We start from the raw sequence: 25,065 nt of genomic DNA, 5'->3' as shown, positions 1-25,065 counted from the left end.
CGCAATTACCTCACAAAAGGTAGCTATAAATTGTCTTCATTCTAATATAGATACAGATCTCAGTAAAGGATTATATTGTTATATCCAGAGCTAATATTACAGATCCAGATATCAGTAAGGGATTATAAAGATATTGTCTTCAATCAAATAATATACATATAAATCTCAGTAAAGGATAATATCGCAATTATCCTCAATGCATCTATCTAAGTTTCGAAGTTTATAGATACAGATCTCAGTAAAGGATTATGTCGCAATTTATATTTAATCTAATATAGATGCAGCTTTCAGTAAACGACATTAATTTTAATTTAATATTATCTCAGTGAAGAATTATATGGAAATTGTCTTCAGATCCAAATCTCAGTAAAAGATAATATCGAACTCCCCATCAATCTAATATTATAGACCAGTTCTACGTGAAGAATTTTATCGCAATTTCTCATCATCCTTATATTATAGATATAGATCTGTAATAATTATATCGAAATTGTCTTCTATATAATATTATAGATCCACGAGCTCAATAATGGATTATATCGTAATTCTCAACCATCTTACATCTATTTCCAGATCTCTATAAAAGATTATATCTAAGTTGTCTTCAATCTAATATTAATGATCTCAGTTAAGGATAATATTCAAATTGTATTCAATCTAATATAAGAGAGCCGCAACGCAATAAGGGATTATATCGAAGTTGTCTTCAATCTAATATTATCAACATCTCATAATAACGTAATTCTCATCAATCTAACATAATATATTCTGCCCAAAACTAAAAGTTTCCACCGCTCGCATCTGTCGACTATTTCTATTGAAAGCATATCACGGCTATATATATATACTCCTTGCATATCTCGAACAAAATTAAGCTGTCATCTGTTCGACACTTGTTTATTTTTCTTTGGGGATTTTGATTATTTACATTTGACCTGTCAACCGTTCGATCAAGTGAGATACACGCGTTGCGCTTGAGAAAACACGTTACGCATTTCCATTTTGGTCCAGCCAAAGAAAATGTGCTGAAAAATTGCCCAAGTGAAAAGCTGAGGCACAGCACGAAGCCTCATCTATGCCAAGATACACACACACACAGATACATATGTAACTACAGATACATTTGTATCTGCAGATACACATGTTTATGCGCATAATTTTTTTGGTAATACATTAATTATTGTCATGACAACTGACAGACGGCCAATTAAAGCGCAATCGCTGAAATGTAAATTTATATTTTTTATGTACACACTCACACACACTCGCACACACCCAATCACTTGAATTGTTATACATATTGATATATACATAAGTGGTATTTTGAGCATCCAGCACTTGGCTCATGTAATTGGCATCGAACAACCGAATTATACAAATAAATTGCGCTGCTTATTGACTTTTCAAGTGGGTTTTTTTTCTTCTGTAAAATGTTGTCTTTGTGTGTGTGTGTGTGTGTGTGTGTTTTGTTGCCTTGGTTAACTACTTGGGACTGAAGCGAATCTATGTTAAGTAGCTGGCATTAGGCACAATTTATTTGTATTGCAAATGTGAGCTGATTTTGTGCTTTCAGATAGATTATTTGATAATTTTTGGTGTACTGTAATAATACTTCTTCTTCTAGCAGCTCCTGCTAGAACCACTTGGGAATTTTAGGAGAATGCTTGAAAGTTGATTTATTTGATTGATTGAGCTCGATCGCTAAAACTACTTTCGAATTATAAATGAATACTTGAAGAAAATGACTTTATTTGCTTGAGAGATCTAAATATATTTTCACGCTTTTTTGTTTAAGAACTTCTTGTGTTAACAGTGTCTCTCTTGCTAGAACAACTTGAGACTGCTTGAATGACTTTATTTGCTTAAGAGCTCCTTTGCTAAAACCGTTTGCGAATTATAAGAGAATGCATTAAAATTACTTTATTTGCCATTGCTTAAACAACTTTCGAATTATATTATTATTATATATGAATGCCTACGAATTACTCTGTCTACTTAAGAGCTGAAGCTACGAGGCGGGAACCCACTCCTTCCTTCCCCCATTCGAGCAGCAAAACCTACAATAGTTAATCACCTGTACTAATTGATGTTCACGCTTAAAGTGCTCTACTTAATTAAACAGAACACAGGACTATGATTCGTAATAGTATATGTCTGTGCTTTCATTTATCGTGCTTTACCCACAATGGAAATGTGATATGATTCAAAATGGACGCGTCGCATCTACCGACTAGAAGGGGGAGAAAATGGAAAACATAAAAATGGAAAAACAAGCAGAACATTTAAGCGTCCTATCAATAATAGCTCAAGCTATGCAGGACACCAAAAGCCTAATAATGTACATGTTGATAATGATATTTCCACAGGACGATGAACACGATTCTCACACTAATTGTTTTGCTGCGGCGCGTGTCGTTAGTTTTTGCCTGCAATCTTTTTCAGTGTACTTTGCTTTGTCTGTTTTGATGTCATGTGCACTTGGAGAAAAGAAATGTGATCGAAATGTAGACACGTTTTGCTCAAGTTAAAAGAAAAGTTTTCAATCTAAACCATTTCGTTTAAGAAATCAAAATGTTCTCACTAGAACTTGAGTTGCAAACATTCTTTTGCTTATTTCAAGTTCTTTTCAAGTTGCGAGTTCTTGGTTCAAGTTGTTTGTAACGTTGTAAAGTTTATTACTTGTAATTTTTTTTGAATTTGTGGTCTGTTTTATTAACGTAGTTAAAGTATTACTTGATTTTAGTAAGAAGAACATATCCCTGCGAAATATTCCGAACTTTCATTCGGCTTAACCTTAGCCTTTTTCTGCCAGTGTATCTTTTGTTTTATTGCCTAGACGCAGTCTTTTTTTTTTATTATTTTCAATTATACTGCGGTCACATTTGAAAATGTGGCCGTGCTTTGCTTTCGCATTGCCTAATTCCAGGCGCCTAATGAGCCAAAAAGCCACATTAACCAACTCGCATTAGTTTGGGCGAGTCGCAATTAATTTGAACAGACCCTACGCCCCCTATGAAGACGAAGAAGAAGAAGCAGCAGCAGCTCCACTTTCAGGGTCTGCTGCGCAACCTGTCTGCAAGTTTGTTCTGCTTCTTCTTCTATTTCTTTCTCTTCACAGCCATAAAGAAGAAAAAAGTTACTTGGCGTCGCTTGCTGTTTGTTTTATGGTACATTAAAGTTGGCAAAATGGCAAATTTTAATGCCATTTTATGCAAATATATAGCCCATATGCATACATGTGTGTGAGTGTATATATTTATATGTACACGTGTGTACTGCTCTAGGCGCGCATTCCAAAGTGTTTGCCTCTTCTCAGCTCGTCACATGCATTGACAAGCTTCTGGTTTTAATGGGCCCGCCTTCAAGTTGTGCTATATAAAAATATGTATATGTCTATAAGTTGTTTGTCTATGATTATCATGTGTGTGTGTGTGTGTGTGTGTGTGTGTTTGTGTCTAATGTGCGGGCTTGCTCGTCGGAGCGATCCCTCGGGCAGTTACTTTTTTGTTTTGTTTTATTTTTGCGCATTTCTATGCCTAAAATGCGACTTGCCATAAAGTTATAGCAACTATTTTGGCCAGTTGAACGGACTTGCAAGGCTTGGAAAAGCTTAAGGTGTTAATAATTATGTATTGCGCTTAACGTAATACTTGCTATAATTTATAAAACATGTTATGGGACGTTAAAACTTTTTTATTGTGCATATTTGAAGCGTGCTATAAAAGTTTATAGCAACCTCAAGTTTATAGCAACATCAAAGAACGCTTTAAATAGCTACAAATATTTGCTATAAAAGATCGATTCGCTATAATAGTCGTGGCATATTATTATATTTAGCAAATGCAAGTCTACATTGTGCTATAATATTTTTATAGCAAGCCTTAATAGCTTAAACCTTGAATCACTTTACTATCAACATTTCCTAGTCGACAAATTGACCTGCATTTGTGACAAGAAAGCAATCAGACACCTGCTCGGGGTCAATCGATAAGTCAATTTCTAGACGCAGCATCAATCTTGACAGACCGATTGACTAACTGACCGACTGACAAACTAACTGACGGACGGACGGACGGACTGGGTCATGAGTCATGAGTCACAGGTTCAACCAGATTTCATAGCGCTGCGAAACACCCTTAGGAAAAATTACCAAGCGAGGGATAAATTTCAACAATTGCGAAGCGCATCAAACAGGTTCCCTTTATTTTCTGTTGGATTCATTGTGCGTTTTATCTTGTCAGTTGGTTCAGTTGTTTCCTGTGACTACCTGTGTGTGAGTGCGTTGTGCGTGTGTGTGTGTGTGTGTGTGTGTGTGTGTGTGTGTGTGTGTGTCTGTGTGTGTGTCTGTGTGTGCGTTTGTTTCTGTTCTCTCTCTGTCTGGACATGCATTGTGCAGCCAACATTTGCGTCTGCAGCTTCTTCTTTTATCTGGCGCTGGAAAAACCAGAGCAACTTCTGCTGCAACTCTGACTGCGTGTGTGTGTGTGTGTGGCATTAATTAGCAAAGTCTGGCCATAAAAGCGGCGCTTGAAACGAGTTTCATTGCAACGCTTTCACATTGCTCAATTCACATTAAAAAAAAAATAAAATAAAAAAGATCAAGCAAAGAAAAAAACTGCAACTGGCTGTCAACACTTTCGCAGACAATTACCACGGACTTTCCACAGTTTCCACATTTAACACTCGCATACCATAAATGAAAATATACTGAAAATATGTTTAGTTATTATGTGAATATGCTCCGATTATCTTCATGTTAGCTGTTAGCATGACATCTGTTGATAACTGGTAAAAAAAAATATGCTCAAAAGTTTGTTTCTACACAACTGCAGCCAATCTTCTAGCTGGAATTCGCATGCAGATGACTTTCTTTGGTTTTAATGTAATCAACCAGCTTCTAGATCTACAAAATCTAGATAACTTCAAGTTCTTCTTAGCTTTTTCTTTGATTATCAACACTAAACCCCCTTTTTTAACCACAAAAGCTAATGACCTCAGCTAAATTAAATACAAAATAAATGCAAAAAAACCTGAATATTTTTATTGTGACTCATGCCTAAATGTTGATCGTTATTGTTTTTCAATGAATTAATTATACATTTTGTTTAACAACTGCCAGATACATTTTAGGCGTAGCTGTTATACAAAAAACTCAACTCAAGGTCAAGTACTGTGATACTTTTGCTACAGATCCAACTGATCATAAAACAAAAAATGTGAGTTTATTTAAATAGATGAAAAACTCGTCGAAATTGTGTATGAAAAGTCAAAAGAGATGTTAAATTAAAACATAATATAATCAAAAATAACTTAGTTGCAAGGAAGATTAAATCTAATCTATCTAAATCTATGTAATGAACAGTACAAAATACGTTCGGTTCGCTTTTACCCACAATAAACTAGTCACAATTGCATAGACACATTAACATGCATGTTAACTAGATTGAAAATAATAGTTCCATTTGTAATACAAGCTTTATTGAACAGGCTTTAAGACCATTTTACATGCTGGTCAAACAACATTTTCAATAACCTATTTTCATTGGCTATTAAACAAAAGAACTTCCATTTGCAATATAAGCTTCATTTGCAAATTTTAACATGCATGTTAAACAGAATAACAAAACAAAATAATTACATTTGCAACACAACTACTTACAAGCATCATTGTAAATTTTAACATGCATAATAAACAACATATTTAACAAACTACTTCTTCTGGGGATTAAAGCTTCATTACAAATGTTTACATGCATGTTAAATAGATAAACATAATCCCAACTTGAATTAGCTGAGCAAATAAATATCTTGTTATAGGTTTTACTTTCAATAAACTTGCGCCGAAATATTAATCGGTTTCTGTTAGAACTTTCCAAAAGGTCAGCCAAAATGAATGAATAAAAATTATACAAAAATTGTATATAAGAAAAATGAGCTGAAAAAGAAACGCGACGAAACCGGAAAAGGAAATGATTCAAGCGCATTTTGAGCGTTTGCCTTTTGGCTGGTTTTTAGTATTGGTTTTTTTTTTTTCGTTTTTACACATATATTTTTATTTATTGTTAGTTTCGTTGTTTTTGCCTCAAGGTTGCCGCCAGTTGTTGTTGTTGTTTTTTTGTATATATTTTTTGACATTAAGATACCGCTAGTTTGTGCGCCCTCTTGATGTTTCCATTCGATTCTATTGCTTTCGCATAATTTGTGTCAGTGCAAAGAACTTGAATAAATATTGGCTCTGTCTTTGAGTAATATTCCGTTTTTTTTTCATCTGTTTTTTTGCCCGTCAACATTCGTTTTTTATACGCGTTAATCCAAACGCGTGCCCTGTCACAACATTTCTGGCAATTAAGTGCTCTTCGTTTTCTTTTTTTTGGCTCCTCCTTTTAATGAAAAGCCGAAAATTGCGCACATAGCTTGGCCATAAATCTGTTTTTTAAGTTGTCTCTTTCCTATTTTCATTTTTATTTTCCTTTTCGTTTGTTTGCTCGAGACTTGGCCTGGATACATCAGTTGACCATTAAAAAGTTTGTTTATGCTCAGGCATGAGGGCTTAATAAAGTTCTTTTTTTCCTTGCAAATTGGAAACTTTGCGTGGAAGAAGAGCTAATAGATATATTAAAATGTGAGCTTGGAATTAGAAATTAATTAAGTATTGATTGGAGAGAAACAGAATGTATATCCGACTTTATAACGAATATAACCATTTGATATCTATTACAGTTGATTACATATAATATAAATATTAAAAATTATAAATTAAAAAAAAAAAGTATACATAATAATAAATTGAAATTTATAAAAAAAATTTTGTAGTCGATAAATATATTTTTACATGAGAATCCACAATAAATTATATACAAATATTTAAAATTTTGTATAAATATTTAAAATATTCAATATATATAAGAAAATAATAATAAAAAATTAAAAAAAAAAATTAAATTTATAAAAAAAAAAATTCAAATGTTAAATAAATATTTAAAATTACAAATATACAAAAATAAATTAATAATTTTAAATTTATAAAAAAATATTCAAAATAATATATGTATTTATATTTTATAAATCATATATATTCGCAAAGCCCTATCTTCTTCCCGCTTTCTATATAAGCACCTTTAGGGTATTCCAACTGTCGTCGCATTGTTCAAAGTTGATTTCCTCATTTTACATTAACTTGTTTTCATTGTTAATTGGTTTGGGGCTAAAATTTGCCCAATGAGGAGGGGAAAGGACTTACATGTAAATGATTTTATGATTTTATGCTTTTATGGCAATGCACAGATTCCTCGATGCCATAATCAAAAGCCGCATTAAAAAGGCCAGTTGCTGTAATGTGATGATGCCAATAAAAAGCTAAAGAAAGAAATGCGTCATAATAAACAATAAAATGTCAAATGCTGTCGCAGCTGTTGTCAAACTTTGACAATTGCTCGAAGGGCAACAAAATTCTATGAGTTCAACCTGTTGCTGCGACACTTTGAAGTACCTGTTCGACGCGTGTGTGGCTGGAATATTGGATGTATTGGAGAATTGGATGTGTGTCAATTGAGTGGCACCATTTTTCATGTTTAACCAAATCAGCAAAGCTGCAAGAAATAAAAACAAAATAAAGAAGAAATGAATAAACAAGCCGAAGTTTAACTACTCTTGCGGAATTGGTGCTAATTCCCCTTAATGAAACTTTTATTATAACCATAAAGCAAATAATACAAATAAAATATGATGAAAGTAAAAGATAATGAAGATAAATGTCAATAAAAGATAATATAGGGTATTCAAAAAAAGATTACTACAAATAAAACCCTCAAAAAGAAACCTTTTCTTCGACTGTTTCTTCCTCTAGAGCTATATCATATATCTTATTATCCGATGTTCCGAAGCTTCGGCGACGTCTTCTTCTAAGCGTTACAAACTGCTTGACCATATCATACTAACCTTTAGAAGGGTATGCCAAAAAAAAAGGAAATATAAAACTGAAATTCGCGGAAAAGTAAAGCGCAACCAGTTTCGGGTTTTTTTTTCTTTTCTTACGTTTGGGTTATTTTTTATGTGTTTATAACCAGAGACGCACACGAAAATAACCGTTAAGTCTGTCTGTAAGCCATGGCGGGGCCAGATATATGTGCCTATATAGGAGATATATGTCGATATGTAGGTATGTCTATATATGTATGTATGTATATGCATATATGTAAGTAGCTCCATGTGGTTTTTTGGGCACGTGTGTTTGCACAGACTTTCAGAGAGCGACCGCAGAACAAGTAGAAGAAGAAGAAGCTGAGAAACTGCAAACAAAAACAAAAGTTCGCTTACCAAAAAATAAAAAAGCTCGAGAAACGAGGTCAACTCTGTTGATGTCGTTTCGGTTTGATTCTGCTGAATTTCGAGTGGTTTTTTTCTTTCTCTTTTTTTTTTTTTGAGAAACTTTTCGGCAATATTTTTTCTTGGCATTCGATCAAACTTCATAAGCTACTTGGACATATAGTTTGTTAAGGCCTAGAGTTTTTGGCTGTCAACATTTTTGACATGTCTCGTGTGCTTGCCAGCCAGATGGCGCAGCACAAGCAAATCAATTGATATACCAGCAAATATCCTGCAACTTTAAGAACTTCTCGAGAACTTTTCAAAAACAAACGTAAAAACTTTTTTGTTTTTAAAATAACACGAAAAGTTCTTAGCGTAAGTTTGAGAATCTATAGAAAGGAATAAAAAGTGAAGAAATAAATCAATTAATAAAAGTACTTTTAAAAATTTGCCAAAGCTAAAAGTTTTAATTCAAATGGTCAAAAGTTAGTTGGCTAAAATTGCAATCAAAATGATTTTCAAAATTGCAGTGAAAAGGTCAAGAATTAGATGTCCGAAATGGCAATCAAAATGCTCAAGAATTCGTTGCCTGTCTTGTAGCGGTTTTACGAAAAACTTAAAAACAATATTAATGTTGGGCTTAGGGAAGGAAGGTCGCCAGTTCGAATCCAAAAGAAGAATAAAAATAAAAAGTTTAACAAATATATGCATATGTGTATTATTTTTCAAATTTATATTTTTTGTTTTTTTTACAAGAATTAGAAAAGTCTTGTTTAATAACAAAAAAATTAATTTGTTAAATATCATAATTTTCAAACTTATAAAAAACATTCAAGTACTAAATATTTAAGAACTAGAAAAACTTCACATTTAAAAACTCAATATCATTTAAATAAGTATAATTTTGAATTAACTAAAAAAATTTTTCATAACTTATTTTTGACCTTTAGGAGTCTAGTATGTATTTATCTAATAAATATAATCACAACTATTTAATCAATCATTAATAAAATGAATTATATATTTTTTAACTTTAAATAATAAATAAAATTAAAATTCTTTATATAACTTTTTATATATATTTTTTTTATATTTTTTTTATATTTATTTATTTCAATAATTTTTTGTTGACCTTTCATTTTTTGTTTTTATATAAATTTAGCTAATTAATATAACTAATTTTTTTGTTATTCAAATATATATTATATTAATAATTTTATAAATAATAACCAATATTATTTTTTACATCATTATATATATATTTTTGTTTTGTTGAAATTTAAGAGTCTAGTAAATATATATCCAATAAGTATTACTAAAATTCCTTTATTCAACTATAGATATTTTTAATATATTGTTTTTATCTTAAAATAATAAATATAAGTAAAATCCCCAGTCAACTAAATATTTATTTATTAGTATTTTTTATAATTCTATTATGTTAGACCTTTTAGAGTCTAGTATACCCTACGAATGCCAGTTAATTGCATGGCATATCAATCTAAGTAATATGCTCCATATGTTTTTGTGGTTTTCCACACACACACACACACACACACCCAGAACACACACAGGGCACTCAACAGGAAGTCAATCTCAATGACAGTCATTAGTGCATGGCGTAAAAGGCTTTTTTTCTTTCGAACTCGAACTCGAACCTGAACCTGGACTTGAGCGCTTTTCGGAAGCTATTTCCTATAGTCGATGGTTTGCTTGGTTTTTGGTTGGCCTGCATATTATTATTAGATTACTTTGCTTGAGGCGTAGCCCCATGTGACACATGGCGCAGTTGTGTTGTTTATGGGAATATGCCACATGTGCACAGCACACACAGCACACACACACACACTGACAGGCACGCGCACAACAAGCCCAAAGGCTGAGATCCTGAGCTCTCTTGCATACCCTGTCAAGATGTAAGCAAATGGAAATCACGCGGCGTTTGCGCTACGTGCATAAAAATAACAGCAGGAAATTAAAAGGATCCATGTGTGTGCACATGCCGTAGCTGTGTGTGTGTGTGTGTGAGTGTGTGTGTGTGTGTAGGCATATTGTGAGCCTATTAAGGCTCTTTGCTTAGCTGGACAACTCAACCAACGAGCGGAAATTTAATTGTTTTTGCTTCTACCACTCAGAACTAAACGAGTCTCTACCCTTCGAGACATGTCCACGCCCTGTACTCAGTTCTTGTTGTCCTCGCACATTTAATAAAGTTTATTGCATTTGGTGCTCCTGGCGTGGAACCTCTCAGGCCAAATGGCAAATGACAATCGCGTGCCAGGCATTGACATACTTCTGAATACTGTGAATACTTGTGCACTTCAATTATTCAATTATTTAAAAGGATATCAAAGACAAGCGAATAAAAACATTTGTGTAATGATTAAAAACGTATTAGGGTTTCACGAAATGTGTTCCAAATAAATTACTTTATTGAAATAATATAAATTAAATGAATGTCAAATAAATAATATTCATAAAACCAATGAATTGTGATTTCATAGGTAAATCATGCAAGCTTTCACCTTAATTCAAGTGTCCAACTCTGTTAAATAGGCTAAAATGCCTTTCTATGCAATTCTCATGCATTAGTGCAAGTCGATTGGCTACCCCATAATAATAAATGTAGGGCATTCTGATTGTATAAGTAAATATGCTTTAAGCCTAATTCAAGTCTCAAACTCTGTCAAATAAGCTCAATGTTCGACTTTCTTCGCAATTCTCATGAATGAACGCACGTCGAGTGGATGGTCATTATGATTTCATAAGTAACTTATTCGTTTTAACAGGTGCCGGCTTTGACCTTAATTAAAGAGTCAAACGCTGTTAAAAGAATAAACTAAACACTTGACTTGAGCCTTTCTATGCAATTCTCATGACGCAACGCAAGTCAATTGGCCAACCCATAATAATAAATGTAGGGCATTATGATTTCCTAAGTAAATCATGCAGGCTTTAACCTTAATTTAAGGCTCCAACTTTGTTATATAAGTTAAACGCTATACATGTGTCTTTCTATGCAATTCTCATGACGCAACGCAAGTCGTTTGGCTACCCCAAGCCGCCGGCTATTGTACTTTTAGCTAATATAATTCCATTCCATTCTTAAGGTGAGCTTTAAGCTTCAACGCATTACACGCGTAACAAATTGACTACAAAAAAAAAAGAGAAATAAAATGAAAAAAAAAGAAAACAAAAACAAATTTCACAATGCGACGCAACAGAAGCGCTGACAAATTACAATAACAAGAAGTAAAGAACTTTTACATGCTACGGCAATTACGCGGCCCAAGAGAGAGGCAGTGATAGAGAGAGAGGGAGAGGGGTAGAGAGAGAGAGTGAGTGGGATAGATAGAGATTGAAAGGTAAAGACGTTTGCGTCTGCGTGTTTTTTGCCTTTTTGCACTTGCCTTTTGGCTGGCTTTTTGCTGCTTTGTGCTTCAACTTGAAAATAAGCTAAAAGTAAAATGCGCAAAAAGCAACAACAATAACAAGAACAACAAAAACGAGACACGCAAAGCTATAAAAATGCCTTAAATGTCGTTTATATATCACACATATTGTGTACATGTATATGTATATGTGTGTGTATGTGTGTGTATATGTGTATCTGTAAACTGGATGCGTCTTCTGCTGCCGCTGCCGCTGCTGCTGGGCAAGATTTTTGTAGACAACAAAGCAAACGCAACAACAACAACAACAGCAACAACAAAAGCCAACAGAACAACCTGTTTTTTTTTGTTGTTTCGCATTGAACGAGATACGTCGACGGCGACAGGTTTTTTTTCACGTTTCTTAATGCGGGCCAAAATCTCAGCAATGTGACGGCCAAAACACACACACACACTAACACACACACATGCCGCCCCCCTCAAAACTGCCGCCCCTCACTCTTACACTCCCGCTGAACGCTGCCAGCCCTTCTCAGCTCTAACTCGCTGGCTTCCACTCTTCCTCTCTCCCTCGCTCGCTCGCTCTCTCTCACTCTCCCATTTGAAAGCTTAGACACGCTCTTTGTTGTTGTTGTTGTTGTCGTTCGCCGCTTTTCGTTTTGTTCTAAGCTGCTGCGCAAGCGAGATGGCAACAGTTGGCTGCCCGCTCACTTATTGCCGCGCGCACCTCTCGCTCGCCCGCGAGTGGACTCTGCCAAAACCTGTTTTGGCGCTTTGAACACGAAATTATTTGCCTTTGATTTTTTTTTCTTCTTATTACACTTGCACCGGGCATTTTAGTTTATATACCAAAAATGGCGCGCAAATAAATATTATGAGCAATAAATATTAGACTTAAATAATGAGCATTAACAATAATAATAAATTGTTTATTTTTATGTGAAACATTTTCGGCTCATGATGTGCTTGAATTTGGAAATGTATTCGAGGTACAATAAAAATTGGTTGTGTATTTCGACAAACTCTTGTCACACTTTTGTCAGTGTTGGTCAATGAGAAAAATGAATTAGTATTGATTAGCTGGGCCGTTTATGGCATCTACAGTTTAAACTTTAAAGAGACAAACATTTGTTCGTTAGGGTATTTCAACTTCGCTCATCTCTGATTTATTTTTACACGACTAACAACACTCATCGTTGTTGTTGTTGTTGCTTTTGTTATTATTCCTTTTGCCGGTCTTTTATATGCAGCGATTCGTTCGGCTTGGCAAATGTATTTTCAACTCGCCTTTAGGTTCAACTGTCAAATGATGAATCAGATGAATCACCTGTTGTTCAATTCGTGTGTCTCACAAAATAACTCAACTGCATTCAGTTCTGATCTCCGAAACTCTAGACCATGACCGCGTATATTCCCCCACAGTGCTGACCGTGTGCATTGTGTATTTTACTCTCTAGTGACTACAACTTTCACTAATTAAATGATATTAATTAGGCCGATTACAATTTGTGCGCACTGTAATTATGAGTGTACGAGTGTATTTATGTATATATGTATATCGAAATCTCATTAAGTCGAAATTGTGACAATGCTTAAGTGGATTGTTGATTGGATCATGTACACATATACATGCATAAATTACATATATGTATATACAAAAATATGTTAATGTGTTAGTTAATTATATCAGTTAATATCAATTTGACTGTCAGGAATTGTGAGACAATAGAAATATAATAGAATGCCAATGAATCAATTCTATAAATTGAATGTTTATGTTCCTATTGACTTTAATGTTAATATTGCATACATTTTTTTATTTGCAATTTAAAGTAAATTAGTTGCTCAGTTATGGCTTTGAGATTTACATAGAAAGGCGTTCTTGATTCTCTTGAGAATTACATAGAGAGGCGCTCTCGCCGCTTTTATGTTCTTGCTCATGTTAATGTTAAGTTCAATGTTAATGTTATTTCTTAAATCAATTAGTTTCTATTTATAGTTGAAGCGATTTTTAATCTCATCGTTCTTTGAGATCTGCATAGAAAGGCGCACGTTGAACTGTTAATTTGAGTCGTTTCTGTATCTTTTCGTGAAGGTTTATCTAATTTACAACTTGAATCTAACTCTAATTTTCATTGGCTGGTTAACCAAACATATTTGAGAGCTACATAGAAAACTCGAGCTAAAAAAGGTCTCACCTTTTCCGTTGTCGCAACTTCCTAATAAACAATGTTATCCGTAAATTTTTCAAGGCTTGCATTTCTTGTGCTTGTTGCTGTTGCACGTGTTTTTTTTGTTTGAGTTGAGAACCTGAACAGACGAATTGGTAAACAAATATGACTGTAAAAATATTTAGATAAGTGCGACAAGTGTACAAATTCAATGCATAGATACATAAATTCCTATGTATATCAGCTCGAGGGGTTCGCCCAAAGCAAATTCCAATAACAATTTGGTTTTTTTTTTATTTTTGTAAACAGGGAAATAAAATTGATTAGCTCAACGATGCGTAAAAGGGATGTGTATTTATGGTCAGAATTTGATTTGAATGATGGATTATTATTATGATAAACATCAATTAAAGGTTGACACTCGGATAATATCTTTGGCCATTAACATTTCTCGACATTTAAGAACTTTCCTAGAGAAACCTGACCGAGAGCAATGGCAAAAATTAAGCTTTTTGACTTTGATTAATTAAAATTTGCGTATAAAATTATGGTCACAGTATATGACAATAAATTCTTGTTGCCTATCAAAAGTTTGCAATCTTCTTCACGGAACTGGTTCAGTTAAGAACGTGTAGAACGTCCACAGATGCCGGCTAAAGATATGGTTGAAAAGAACTAAATAAAAAGCACGAAAATATGCGAAACTTGACACTGACTGGGACATACGACAAACCCATTTAAATTTCTTTAGGCTATGGCAAATGAATTAGTTTGATTTGTTTTTTTCTGCGCTGTTACTTAATTTTTTCCGTATTATTCGGTTCAAGGCAAGGCGAAAATTTGCAATTAAATGAAAATGAAAATTTCATGAGCTCGACGGCGGGGTACATTGAACTTCTTGAGCGAAATGAAATTATTTTTTTCTCTCTTGTTTTTTTTTTTAGTATTTTTTCTAAAACTTTTCAACGAGTTTGCCAGCAAATGGTTAAAGGTAAATTCCAACAGGTTTTTTTTTGGCTTTAGGGTAACAAAAACTCTTCAATTTTTGCAGCATTTAAGTGTTGAAGACGCCAGCGGGAGACGCCATGAAAATGTATTTCGTACGCAAGCAGGTGCGTAAAAAATACTAGGAAAATACCAACAAAAAATACCAACAAGTAAAAGGGAGAGTTGAAATAAGCATCAAGCAGAAATCTTTAAGCAAACACCATTTTTGGCTTGCAAAAAAAGCTAAAATTTAGTCGGGACTAACCAAATTGTCCCGCGTAACTAAAAAAAAATCAAATAGGCCAAAGTTTTGACATAAAAACGGCAGCACAACGGCGACCATCGGCTACCAAATGATGAAACGACGCTGGTCGAACAATGGCGGCTTCCTGCGCATACAGGAGGAATCCTCCTCGGAGGTGACCTCCTCGAGCAACGGCCTGGTGCTGTCATCGGGCATAAATATGTCGCCCTCGTCGCTGGACTCGCACGACTATGGCGAGCAGGAGCTCTGGCTGTGTGGCAACGATGCCGGCGTCTATGGCGGCAGCAACGGTGTCAATGGCAACACATTGGGGCATGGCAATGCTGCACAGCAGCAGGGCGTCATAACCCTGGCCATGCACGGCTGTTCCAGCACGCTGCCCGCCCAGACCACCATAATACCCATCAACAACAACAACAACAACAACAATAACAACAACAATAATAATAATAACAATAATAATAACAACAACAATGGCTATGTGCCGGGTGCCACAAATCTGGGCTCCCTGACAAATGGCAGCCACATGGGCAGCCTGGTGAATGGCATGCAACAGCTGCAGAATGGCCACAGTCTGATCAATTCGACAACAGCGCCCACAACGCCGTTGCATATGCAACAACAGCAACAACAGCAGCAACAGCAACAACAACAACAACAGAATAATAACGGACACAATGGTGTTGCCACAATCGGTGGCATGTCCGTGGGCATGAGCCTCAATACGCATCTTCACACCAATGGCAATACGAATGGACTCGTCTCTGGCTCCGTCGGTGTTGGCGGCGTCGCCGTCGGCCCCATGGGCGGACCCATGGGCATGGCCATGCAGCATACACCCCGCAGTGATTCAGCAAATTCCATTTCATCAGGTTAGTGGGCCAAATATACACACTCAATAATTGCATTTCCTATAAAAAAACAAAAAGAAAAAACTAGTTTTAAGCTGTTTTTTACAATTTAATCGGGGCAGGGCATTTTTTGTAGAAAGTGCAGTTGCTGGTTGGTTGAGAGTTCGATATATATTAAACTATAATTAAGCTTAAATTAAGCTAAACTATGCTCTAATTAGGTTTAGATTTAATGAGTTTAATATTTTAATATTTAACCATTTTAATATAAATTCATATATTTAACTATGTGCTTTATACCTATAAATTATGTTTAAGTGTTGATAAACAAAGTATTTCTTAAAAGCAGGTTAAGAAGTGCCGATAATGTGAATAGCTCAATACATTTGCAAATACTAATTGAAATTTTGCAAATATAGTACAGCCCACGATCAAAATATTTAAGAGTTCTCTAAAACACTAAAAATTTCATTGTATTCCATAATTAACTCTAAAACACTTAAAATTGTATTAAGTTCTATAATGGATTATACTCAATATTAGTTTGTCTTAAAAAATATAAATATTAGTGTTCAGATAGCTCATAATACTAAAAAAAACTCACTCGCGTAACGATCATTAAACACTTTCATTGCTGTCAAGCTTTGCTGTAGACTAAATACAATTCATCTCTAGTGTTGGAAAGTGTTTAGACGTGAGAGTTTGCCACCATTTGATCATATTGACTATTAAAGATGACTTAAAAATCTCTAAAAATTAGCGATTTTTAATTTAAGTTGAGTATAACCTCATTTGAAGTGTTGGTAAACGGTTTAGAACTCAAGCGTCGCATACAGTCGCAAATATTGACAGCTCAGCAATCTGTCAGAATATAAGAATATACAAATGACACAATCTTTCAAAATATTACAACATTAGCGTCGATCAGCAATTGATCAGCAATATTTCAAATTAAATTCCAGTGTTGTAAAGGCACTTAGTATGCATGGAGGCTTACTTGCACTATAATTAGAAATCCATATGTCGCATTCCATTTGAATGACTACAACGCTTAATTTTTTATTAATTCCGCTTTAAATCAACGCTTGTTGACAGTAGGGGGGGGGGGGTGTGGGGTGTCCTCCTCACCCACTCGCGTTGCTGAACACTGCACTAATTAAATTTTATTGCGTTTATATTTTTATGATGCGCCTTTTTTACGATTTGCGTTGTTTCCCTCTGTTTTTGTTGTGCACACAGAAATACAAATAAAAACGGAAAGAAACAAATGTGCATGCATAATGCGAAGTCCATTGAAATGGCGCCCGAGCAGGGACCGCGAGGGTTGCAACGCAACGGCACTTAAAGAGTTCTCGACAGACCGGGCATGAGGGGGAGATGCATTTATTGTTATTGTTTCGTTTGCTTCGGACTTTATCAGGCTGCGTCATGGAAGGCTGCATTTCACACGCACGCACACATACAGCCACGGGGCAATGTGCAGCCATAAGGGCGGTTGCTGTAACTCGAACCTACCTCAAGTTGTTCTATATTTAGTGCGCTCCTCCGCCAGCAACTGGTGGAAAAGGCAAAACAGCAGCGCCAGAAATTCCGATCGAATATTGAGTAAAAACTCCTGTTCAAAGATGACGTCACCGCGCGGGTTCACAGCTTCCAAAGTGACCGAGCAGACGACCTCGTCGTCGTCCTCGTCCTCGTGCTCAATTGCAGTGGCAGGGATGCATAGGAAACCGGGTCACAGCATTTGCAGGCCAATTTGCATGCTGCACTGTGACCCAATTGTCGTAGGTCAGGGACACGAGCAGCTGAACAGTGACACAGTTTGCCCCAAGTGGCAAGTGTCCCTCTTCCGGTCAGCGAAGCGCCAGCGAAATGGTCCAGCGACATGTCAGGGTCAGGTCAAGTGTGTTTCTATTTTCAAGGATTCAAAAAACATATGTGTATTACATTAAATTGAGTTAAACGTGCAACGATATTTAAGCAGAATATAATACCAAATAATATATAAACAAATACGCCTCAAATTAACTTCATAGGCTTACGTTCTTAAACTCTAACTAAAATGTGCACAATGCTCTATAAATACATTAACGAATTTTGTTATTTCATAACATTTCGCTCTCAAATTAGCGTTATCTAGCTGCGATCTTAAGCTCAAACTAAAAGTATAGTCAGCTTTGAAAAGTGCTCAAAAATGCAGCACAAATTTTAAACTTTTGGCAAGTCATGCAAAAACTGCAATTTCAAATCTCACGTAGTTTTATTAACACTCATAGCGCACTCCCTTCCTATGTCCCTCTCTCACTCAGCATGCTCTCACTCATCTTCAAGTGGAGCTCAAACAGCTGTGTGGCTATGGATGCGTTTTGCTGTTGTTGGTGTTGTTGTTCTTCTTCTTCATTTCAAGTGGCTTTGAACTCAACTCGTAATTTTTGAGCAATTTGGGTCACTGGTGCAGGCCAAAAAAAGCCGTTGCTGACTAAAAACCGCAAGGACAAAGCTGTCGAATGTGCATATGAATGCACACATTTTACAGCTCTCTCCCTCTCATATACGGCTCTCCCTTGGCTCTCTGCACAGCTTTACGTGCCATTGCAATCGTTGCAAGCTCAAGTACATGACCTTACCCCTGCAGACAAGCAAAGCAATACGATGCCAACGGCGACAGCGACGGCGGCGTCGACAGCGACGCTTAAGCAGCTACCGGTACCGACATCAGCTTCTTCTCTGCTGCTCTGCTGCTGTGACGTGTGTGCGTGCTTTTTGCACAATTGTTTGCCCGGTTTTGAGCTTATTATTTGCATGTCTTTTGTTAGCTTTTTGGGCTTGGGTTATCGCTGTTGTTACCCTAACAGGGTGGCAAGCTTCATTTTTAGGGTTGCTGTTATTCGATGCCTTGCCATGACATAATTTTGTGCGCTGCTGCTGAGCCGATCCAAAGCGTCAAGGACAACAGCAGCAGCAACAACAACAACAACAACAACAAGAACAAAATAAAATACAATTTGTACAAACACAAATAAATAAAACAAACGTTTTATATGGCAACTGCAAATAAAAGCGATAAAAACAGAACGATAACAGTCGCAATCGACGTCCCAATCGCCGTCGACGTCGCGGTCGCAGTCAACATTGCCAGTTGACGACGCCGTTTTAGACTTGCACGCGCACACAACTGCAGCTAATTTGTCACATGTGTGTGCGTGTGTGTGTGTGTATTCGCATGACGAAAAAAAATGAGGTCAATGATTTTGTGCGCCACCATCGTCAGTTATCGACGTCGCGATCGAGCGGCCGGCCGAAGCGCACTTCGTGTGCAAGCGCCAAGACGCGAGACCCAACAGCAGCAGCAGCAACAGCAGCAACAGCAGCAACAACAATAACAGCAGCGCTTAACTAATGAGCGTAAAAATTACGACGCTCTCGCGCTCTCCCTCGGCCGCCCGCAAATTGAAATGGACTCTCGCGCGCCTTCATTTGATTAACAGCGCTCTTGTTGCTGTACTCGCTGCTGCTGGTGCTGTTGTTGTTGTTGTTACATGGCATGCACAAAATTTTATTCATGCTGCTGGCTCAACTACATAGTGTGTAGTTTGTGTAAGCGAGATTGTAGTTGTATTTGTCGTTGTTGCTTCTGATGCATTTGTTGTTGTTGTTCGCCTACTTGTAATTACGCCGTCTCTGTCCGACGCTTTGACATTGATAAGCTGTGCGCATTGCTGCCGACTGCGCTGCCGGACAGTGCATGACAGTTGTGCCTGACTTTGACTTTTAGTTTGTTGCTATTTTTTTTGTATGCGATTTGTCATGGCAATGCAATGCAAACATTTGCGATTTGCATATAAATAGCTTTACAGTAATTTGATCAGCAGCTACCTGTATCTAAATAAACTTACATATATGTATGTATGTGTGTACATTCGTACAATGTATATTTTGTAACTCATCTTCTCGATTGAGAAATTCATTAGGCAGGCCAAAAATGCAAGCGGTAGCCATTTTGAAAGTAACTCACATGCGTGTGACGTCAGCCTGATAAAGCTTTGCCAGCACAGCACACACATATGCATACAAGCATATGCATGTGTTTACACACCCATTTGCAGTAAATGTGTGTTCTGCATGAACTTGTGTTAGTGCATTCTTAGTATGTTTTATTTTGTTTTTGGCTATTTTCGTACACTTGGCATTAATTTGCAATCAAATGAGAAACGCAAAGAAAGCGTAGCGTCAGCGTCGACAGCGCTGCCGAGAGATTTTTTGTTAGCCTTTGGCGCGCAGTCAACGTCAAGTGCATTAGCAGTAGACGCTGACGCTTACGGCGACAGTGACAGCGACGGCGACGTCGACGCAGCTAGCGTATGTGTGTCTGCGCACTAGTGTGCGAGTGCATTTAGCGAACACGTTTTTATAGGTTAATGACACAACCGGCTGCGCAAGCAGCAGCGACTAGAAACTATTTTATATTTAATTTAATTTAATTTAATTTTAAAATCAGCGCGCAGCTGCGTCGCAACAAAATCAAAAGTGAAATTGACAGCATGCTGATTTGCTGATAAAACATACAGTAACATACATACATATGTACATATTTATGTTTTTGATTTTTCGGCGTGTGGCGCATAACTTTTGTGTCAATGTGCTGCTAAATATAAATTAAAAATTAAAAAAAAAAAAACAATAAACATATTAAGCAGCACGCAAACTATGTCAGTAGTGTGTATGCACAAATGCTGTGCACACACTTTCATAAGCACACACATATCTACATACATACATATAAATGTATACTTGAGTATTTTATTAGCCAAAAAAAAAAAAGAACAACATATTGAAATAAAAGTGCCAGGAATTTGTGTTCGAAAGCAAAACGAACAAACAAGAAGAAAAATGAAATGCTAAGAATACACTTTTTCTTATTAGGCAACAACAGCAAACAGAGAGAGGCAGAGAGAGTGAGTGATTGCGAGAGAGTGAGAGTGTCGGGAGCTTTTGTATTGAGCATCAGCTGCAGAATGAACGCACAGTGAGACCAACTAACACACAATTTAAGCGCAGCTCGTGTCTTGTCGTAACTGTTTCGCCCATTAATGCCTGCATTCTGGGAGAGTCAAACAACTTTCTAACACGCTGCCCATAAGCGCAGCTCAGCAAACAAGTTTCGCTCACTCACACACACACGCAGACACACAGCTCGCCGCTCACTCATACACACATACACACAAACCTATTCTTTACTTTCTTCTTGTTCAGCTTCTTTGGCAGCTTTTTATGGCGCTGCTGCTGCTCACTTTCTTTCGTTTGGCTTCTAGAAATGCGTCGCCTGCAACAACAACAACAACAACAACAACCATTTTTGTCTCGGGTGAAAGTTGTTGTTGCAGCTAAGCGTGATTTTCCACTTTTTCTTTGGCTTTTGTTTTCTGTTGCATTGCAGCAGGTAAAAATTGTTTTTATCTTTTTCTTCTTCTGCTCCCTCCCTCTCTCCGCCTCTCTCTCTTTATTTTGATTTATGCTAGCGCTGATTGCTAGCAATTTTGATTTTTGCATAAATTTCCCATGCATTCAAATTCGAAACAATAATAAAAAAAAAATAATGATTGCGCCAATTTGAACTTGAAATCAGCTGCCAAGCTTCCAATTTGGCCCAAGCGAAAGGCGCCAAGAAGTTAACAGTAAATGGCGTGACTGCAACTTTGTATGTGCCGTGTGGAAAGTGTGAGAGAGCGTGTGTGTGCGAGAGAGGGAGAAAGGTAGCTATCGATTATGATCGCGATCATCGACTGCGATAAAGTGCATTCAATCTGATTGCCTGACAGGCTGATTATAGATGCCGCATACGGAATTGACAGCGGCACGATCCTCAGATCACGTTTGCACTCGATGTTAAGCTGACTGTCAAACTGCAATCGAAAACAAAGCGGTCAAAGTTCGCTGAATACCAACAAAATTGTCAAATTATATGACTAATTTACATAGTCTGATTATTGATGCGCCTATCAAATGTTTTTTATTTGCTGTATTTTTATTCCCAGGAAGTTTAGTTTAATCATTCGTTAAAGATATATATAAATATGAAATGATTTATTTTTGCTATATAAAAACTGTCTATTTCCAAGAAGAAATTTAACATTAAACATGTTTTAAAATAAATGCAAAGTAAATTTGAATTAAAAATATATATTAAATATCAATTATATTAATAGATATCTTAAATTACTTAAGATAAACTAAGAATCTTTTCCATGTATAAAAACTAAGTATTTACAGTAGGTCTAGTTTGATCAAACGATAAAAAAAAAATACAATGTAAATTTTACAAATATTTCTTTTAGAGAATATATAAATATCATTTATATTAAAAGGTATCTAAAACTAGATAAGTAAAAATTAAGAAACTTTTCTAAAAGCTTAAAATATTAAAATCTTGTAGTTTTTATATACTAACTTTTAATTTTGCCATTAACTGAGTAGAAAGTTCTAACTAGATTTATTTGAAGAAAAAACTCTACTAATTTGAGATTCTTGTTCTTAACCTTATTAAGAAACTTACCTAAAAGCATGTAAAATTTATATACAGTATTTTGTGTATATTCTAGTATTAAAGTATTCACTAGGCACAAACTGCCAACTAGATTTATTTACAGAAAAATCTTGGAAACTTTTCTAAAATCATATAATATGTTTACTTAGTAATTTTTATATGCTAAATTTATTTCAAGTATTTATTAAGTTCAAAGAGTCAATTAGATTTATTTGCAGAAAAGATCCGTTTATTAACATAAAATTTCTGTTGAGTACAAAATCTCTCGTTCTTATTAAGAAAAGCTATGAAACTTTTCTAAAAGCATATAATATTTTAATTTGGTAGTTTTTATATACCAACTTTTCATTCTAGTATTTACCAAATTCAAAGTGCCATACAAAATGTCTATAGAATTTTATGCTCTTGCTCTTAACCTTATTAGGAAACTTCAAAAGATATACAATTATATATTATTAGCTTATTAATTAAGTTAGCCGCACCTACAATTATAAAGTTCTAACCTGAAATTAAATATTTAAGTAAACGCTTCGTTGGCGAACTCAATAAAAAAAATACAATAAATAAAAAATACAAAATCTAATCGCTGCACAGTTTCACTTTTGTTTCTGCCTTGACATTAATACGCGATCACAATTATTTGCATTTATAAATACAAAATATACCAAAAAGAAAAAAAAACTATTTAAATTGGCTACATTAAATTGTACAAAAATGTATGCAAAAATATCAATAATTAGTTTTTTTTTTCTCTTCAGCACTAATATATATTTTTTGCCATCGTCATCGCTGGCAATGACAGAACTTTTGTGCCAATTAATGTGAGCCGGAAAAAAGTTAAATCATTGCCAGAAAAACCCCAAAAAAATAGACAAAAAAAGCAGCAGCTAAAATTACACTCGTAAAGTCCTCAGTTTAAACCCCATTTTTTACACACACACACACACACACACATTTTTTTGTTGTATTTATTTTTGCTGTCCAATGAGCTCATTAAAATAATTTTTGCGCATTATTTGTGGACTCCAAATAAACGGTCAGACAACTGAAGAATAGTTTATAGTTGTGTGTGGTTTTTAATTAATTACAGCTAAGCGTATCGCGTGTAACACCCCCTTGGCCCCAACTTTGCAGTTAATCCTTAACCCCTAACAAGCTTCAATGCCTTGACTCTTAACCCCTGACACCCCGCGTTGGCATTGTGGCTAACACGCAAGTCGCCTTTTTGGCCAGGTGAAAATGAGTTGACGCCCCGTTTGCACTGCCATAAAACTCCGGCTATATGTATATACATATATATATATGCTTCGATTTTGTTTAGAGACTCGATTGCAACGGGCCACTTTTACGATGCAAATTTTACGAGTTCTATAAAAAGAATTGAAAAAAAAAACATTGACAATTATTAAACTTAAATGCAGTTTTACGACATGCTGCAAAATGTTTTCTATTAATGGATTTGCCAATAAAATATTTATGATAAACTTAGGAAATGTATCTATAAGTGCCTGAGCTTGGCTCTGTGCACATTAATTAAGTAATTAATCGCTTAATGGTTTTCATGCGGTTAAAAAAGTAAACAACTAATGAGAGAGCTGAAACGCAGACAAATCGTGCGCGAGTCTAAGACTAATTGATAGGTTATTATATTATTATAAATTATTCTTAAGTATTTTAATAGATTATGATCATAGTTGTAAAATGAGCCGAACCGGTTCGTGCCTGAACATTAAACCAGAACATTTGCAGCCTAGAATATCTATCGTATTTCTATATATCATATGTCATATACATATATTCTTTGGCAGGTTCCGATTGATAGCTAATGTAAAGCGATAGGCTCTAAGCAATAACAATAACAATATATTATTTTGTTTAAATAAAAATATATTGAATTTTCCCTAGTACATATAAATATTTCTAAAGCCTAAATAATTTGTAAAATTAATTCATAAAGATATCGATTAATCTATTTTCTTCCTCTTTATCTTTCAGGTATGTTGCATATTCAAATTCTAACCTATAAAAATACCACTAATTGGGAATGTCAATGGGTAAGCGACATAAATATTTAAAAAAAGACAAAGAGTGCGGCGAGAAAGCGCTGGCTCGATAAAGCCAGCCAGAATGTGGGTCAACAGCTCAACAATCGATAAATCTATCGATAGGCATACACACACGTAACTTTACCCGAACCTCAACCGAATCATTTGGCACCTCCTGCGGCTCTTTTTGTGGCTTGTTTGAGTAAACAATTCGGTTCCAGTTGGTTGGGAAATTTATTTCAATTACTACACGCACAAATCAAGCGCAGTCGTCTTCATGGGCTGTAATGAAATTCCAGTTCGTAGGTACTTGAAGAACCACACACATCCGACTTTTATTTCGTCAATTAAGGCAGCGCCTTCTATCCCCCCTTTTGACCCCCCACCTCACCCAGTTTGTGTTTGCTTTGTCTGTATTTAATTGTATTGTATTTCTAATTCTTATATGCACTTGCCGCATTTGCCCGAAGAGCGGGAAAAAAAACTGTTTAGCCCAGCAGAAA

General features: G+C 35.6%; 1 protein-coding gene and 1 long non-coding RNA gene across 5 annotated transcripts in view; one reads left to right on the top strand and one right to left on the bottom strand.

Moving 5' to 3' along the window:
- EcR (Ecdysone receptor) overlaps positions 1–25,065 on the top strand; it is a 131,147-nt gene that overhangs the window by 67,597 nt on the left and 38,485 nt on the right. Inside the window, exon 2 of one of the 4 annotated variants that reach the window (XM_064680664.1) lies at positions 14,922–15,994. The exons of the other annotated variants lie outside the window; for them this stretch is intronic. Within the exon in view, the coding sequence (XP_064536734.1) occupies positions 15,211–15,994 (784 nt within the window). The 5' untranslated portion in view covers positions 14,922–15,210. The remainder of the gene's footprint in view (positions 1–14,921; positions 15,995–25,065) is intronic. 4 annotated transcript variants of the gene reach the window in all.
- Positions 7,090–8,454, bottom strand: LOC135427210 (uncharacterized). Its single transcript, XR_010436004.1, has 3 exons — positions 8,317–8,454; positions 7,490–7,589; positions 7,090–7,356 (listed from the first exon to the last, which is right to left on the bottom strand). It is a non-coding gene; the product is annotated as an uncharacterized LOC135427210 (long non-coding RNA).

The sequence above is a fragment of the Drosophila montana genome, unplaced genomic scaffold (genome assembly GCF_035044405.1).
Source record: "Drosophila montana isolate Dmon_TW-CO22-7 unplaced genomic scaffold, ASM3504440v1 contig_2127_1, whole genome shotgun sequence".
In the NCBI taxonomy this organism is placed as follows: Eukaryota; Metazoa; Arthropoda; class Insecta; order Diptera; family Drosophilidae; genus Drosophila; species Drosophila montana.
This window is presented reverse-complemented; position numbering and strand designations above follow the sequence as displayed.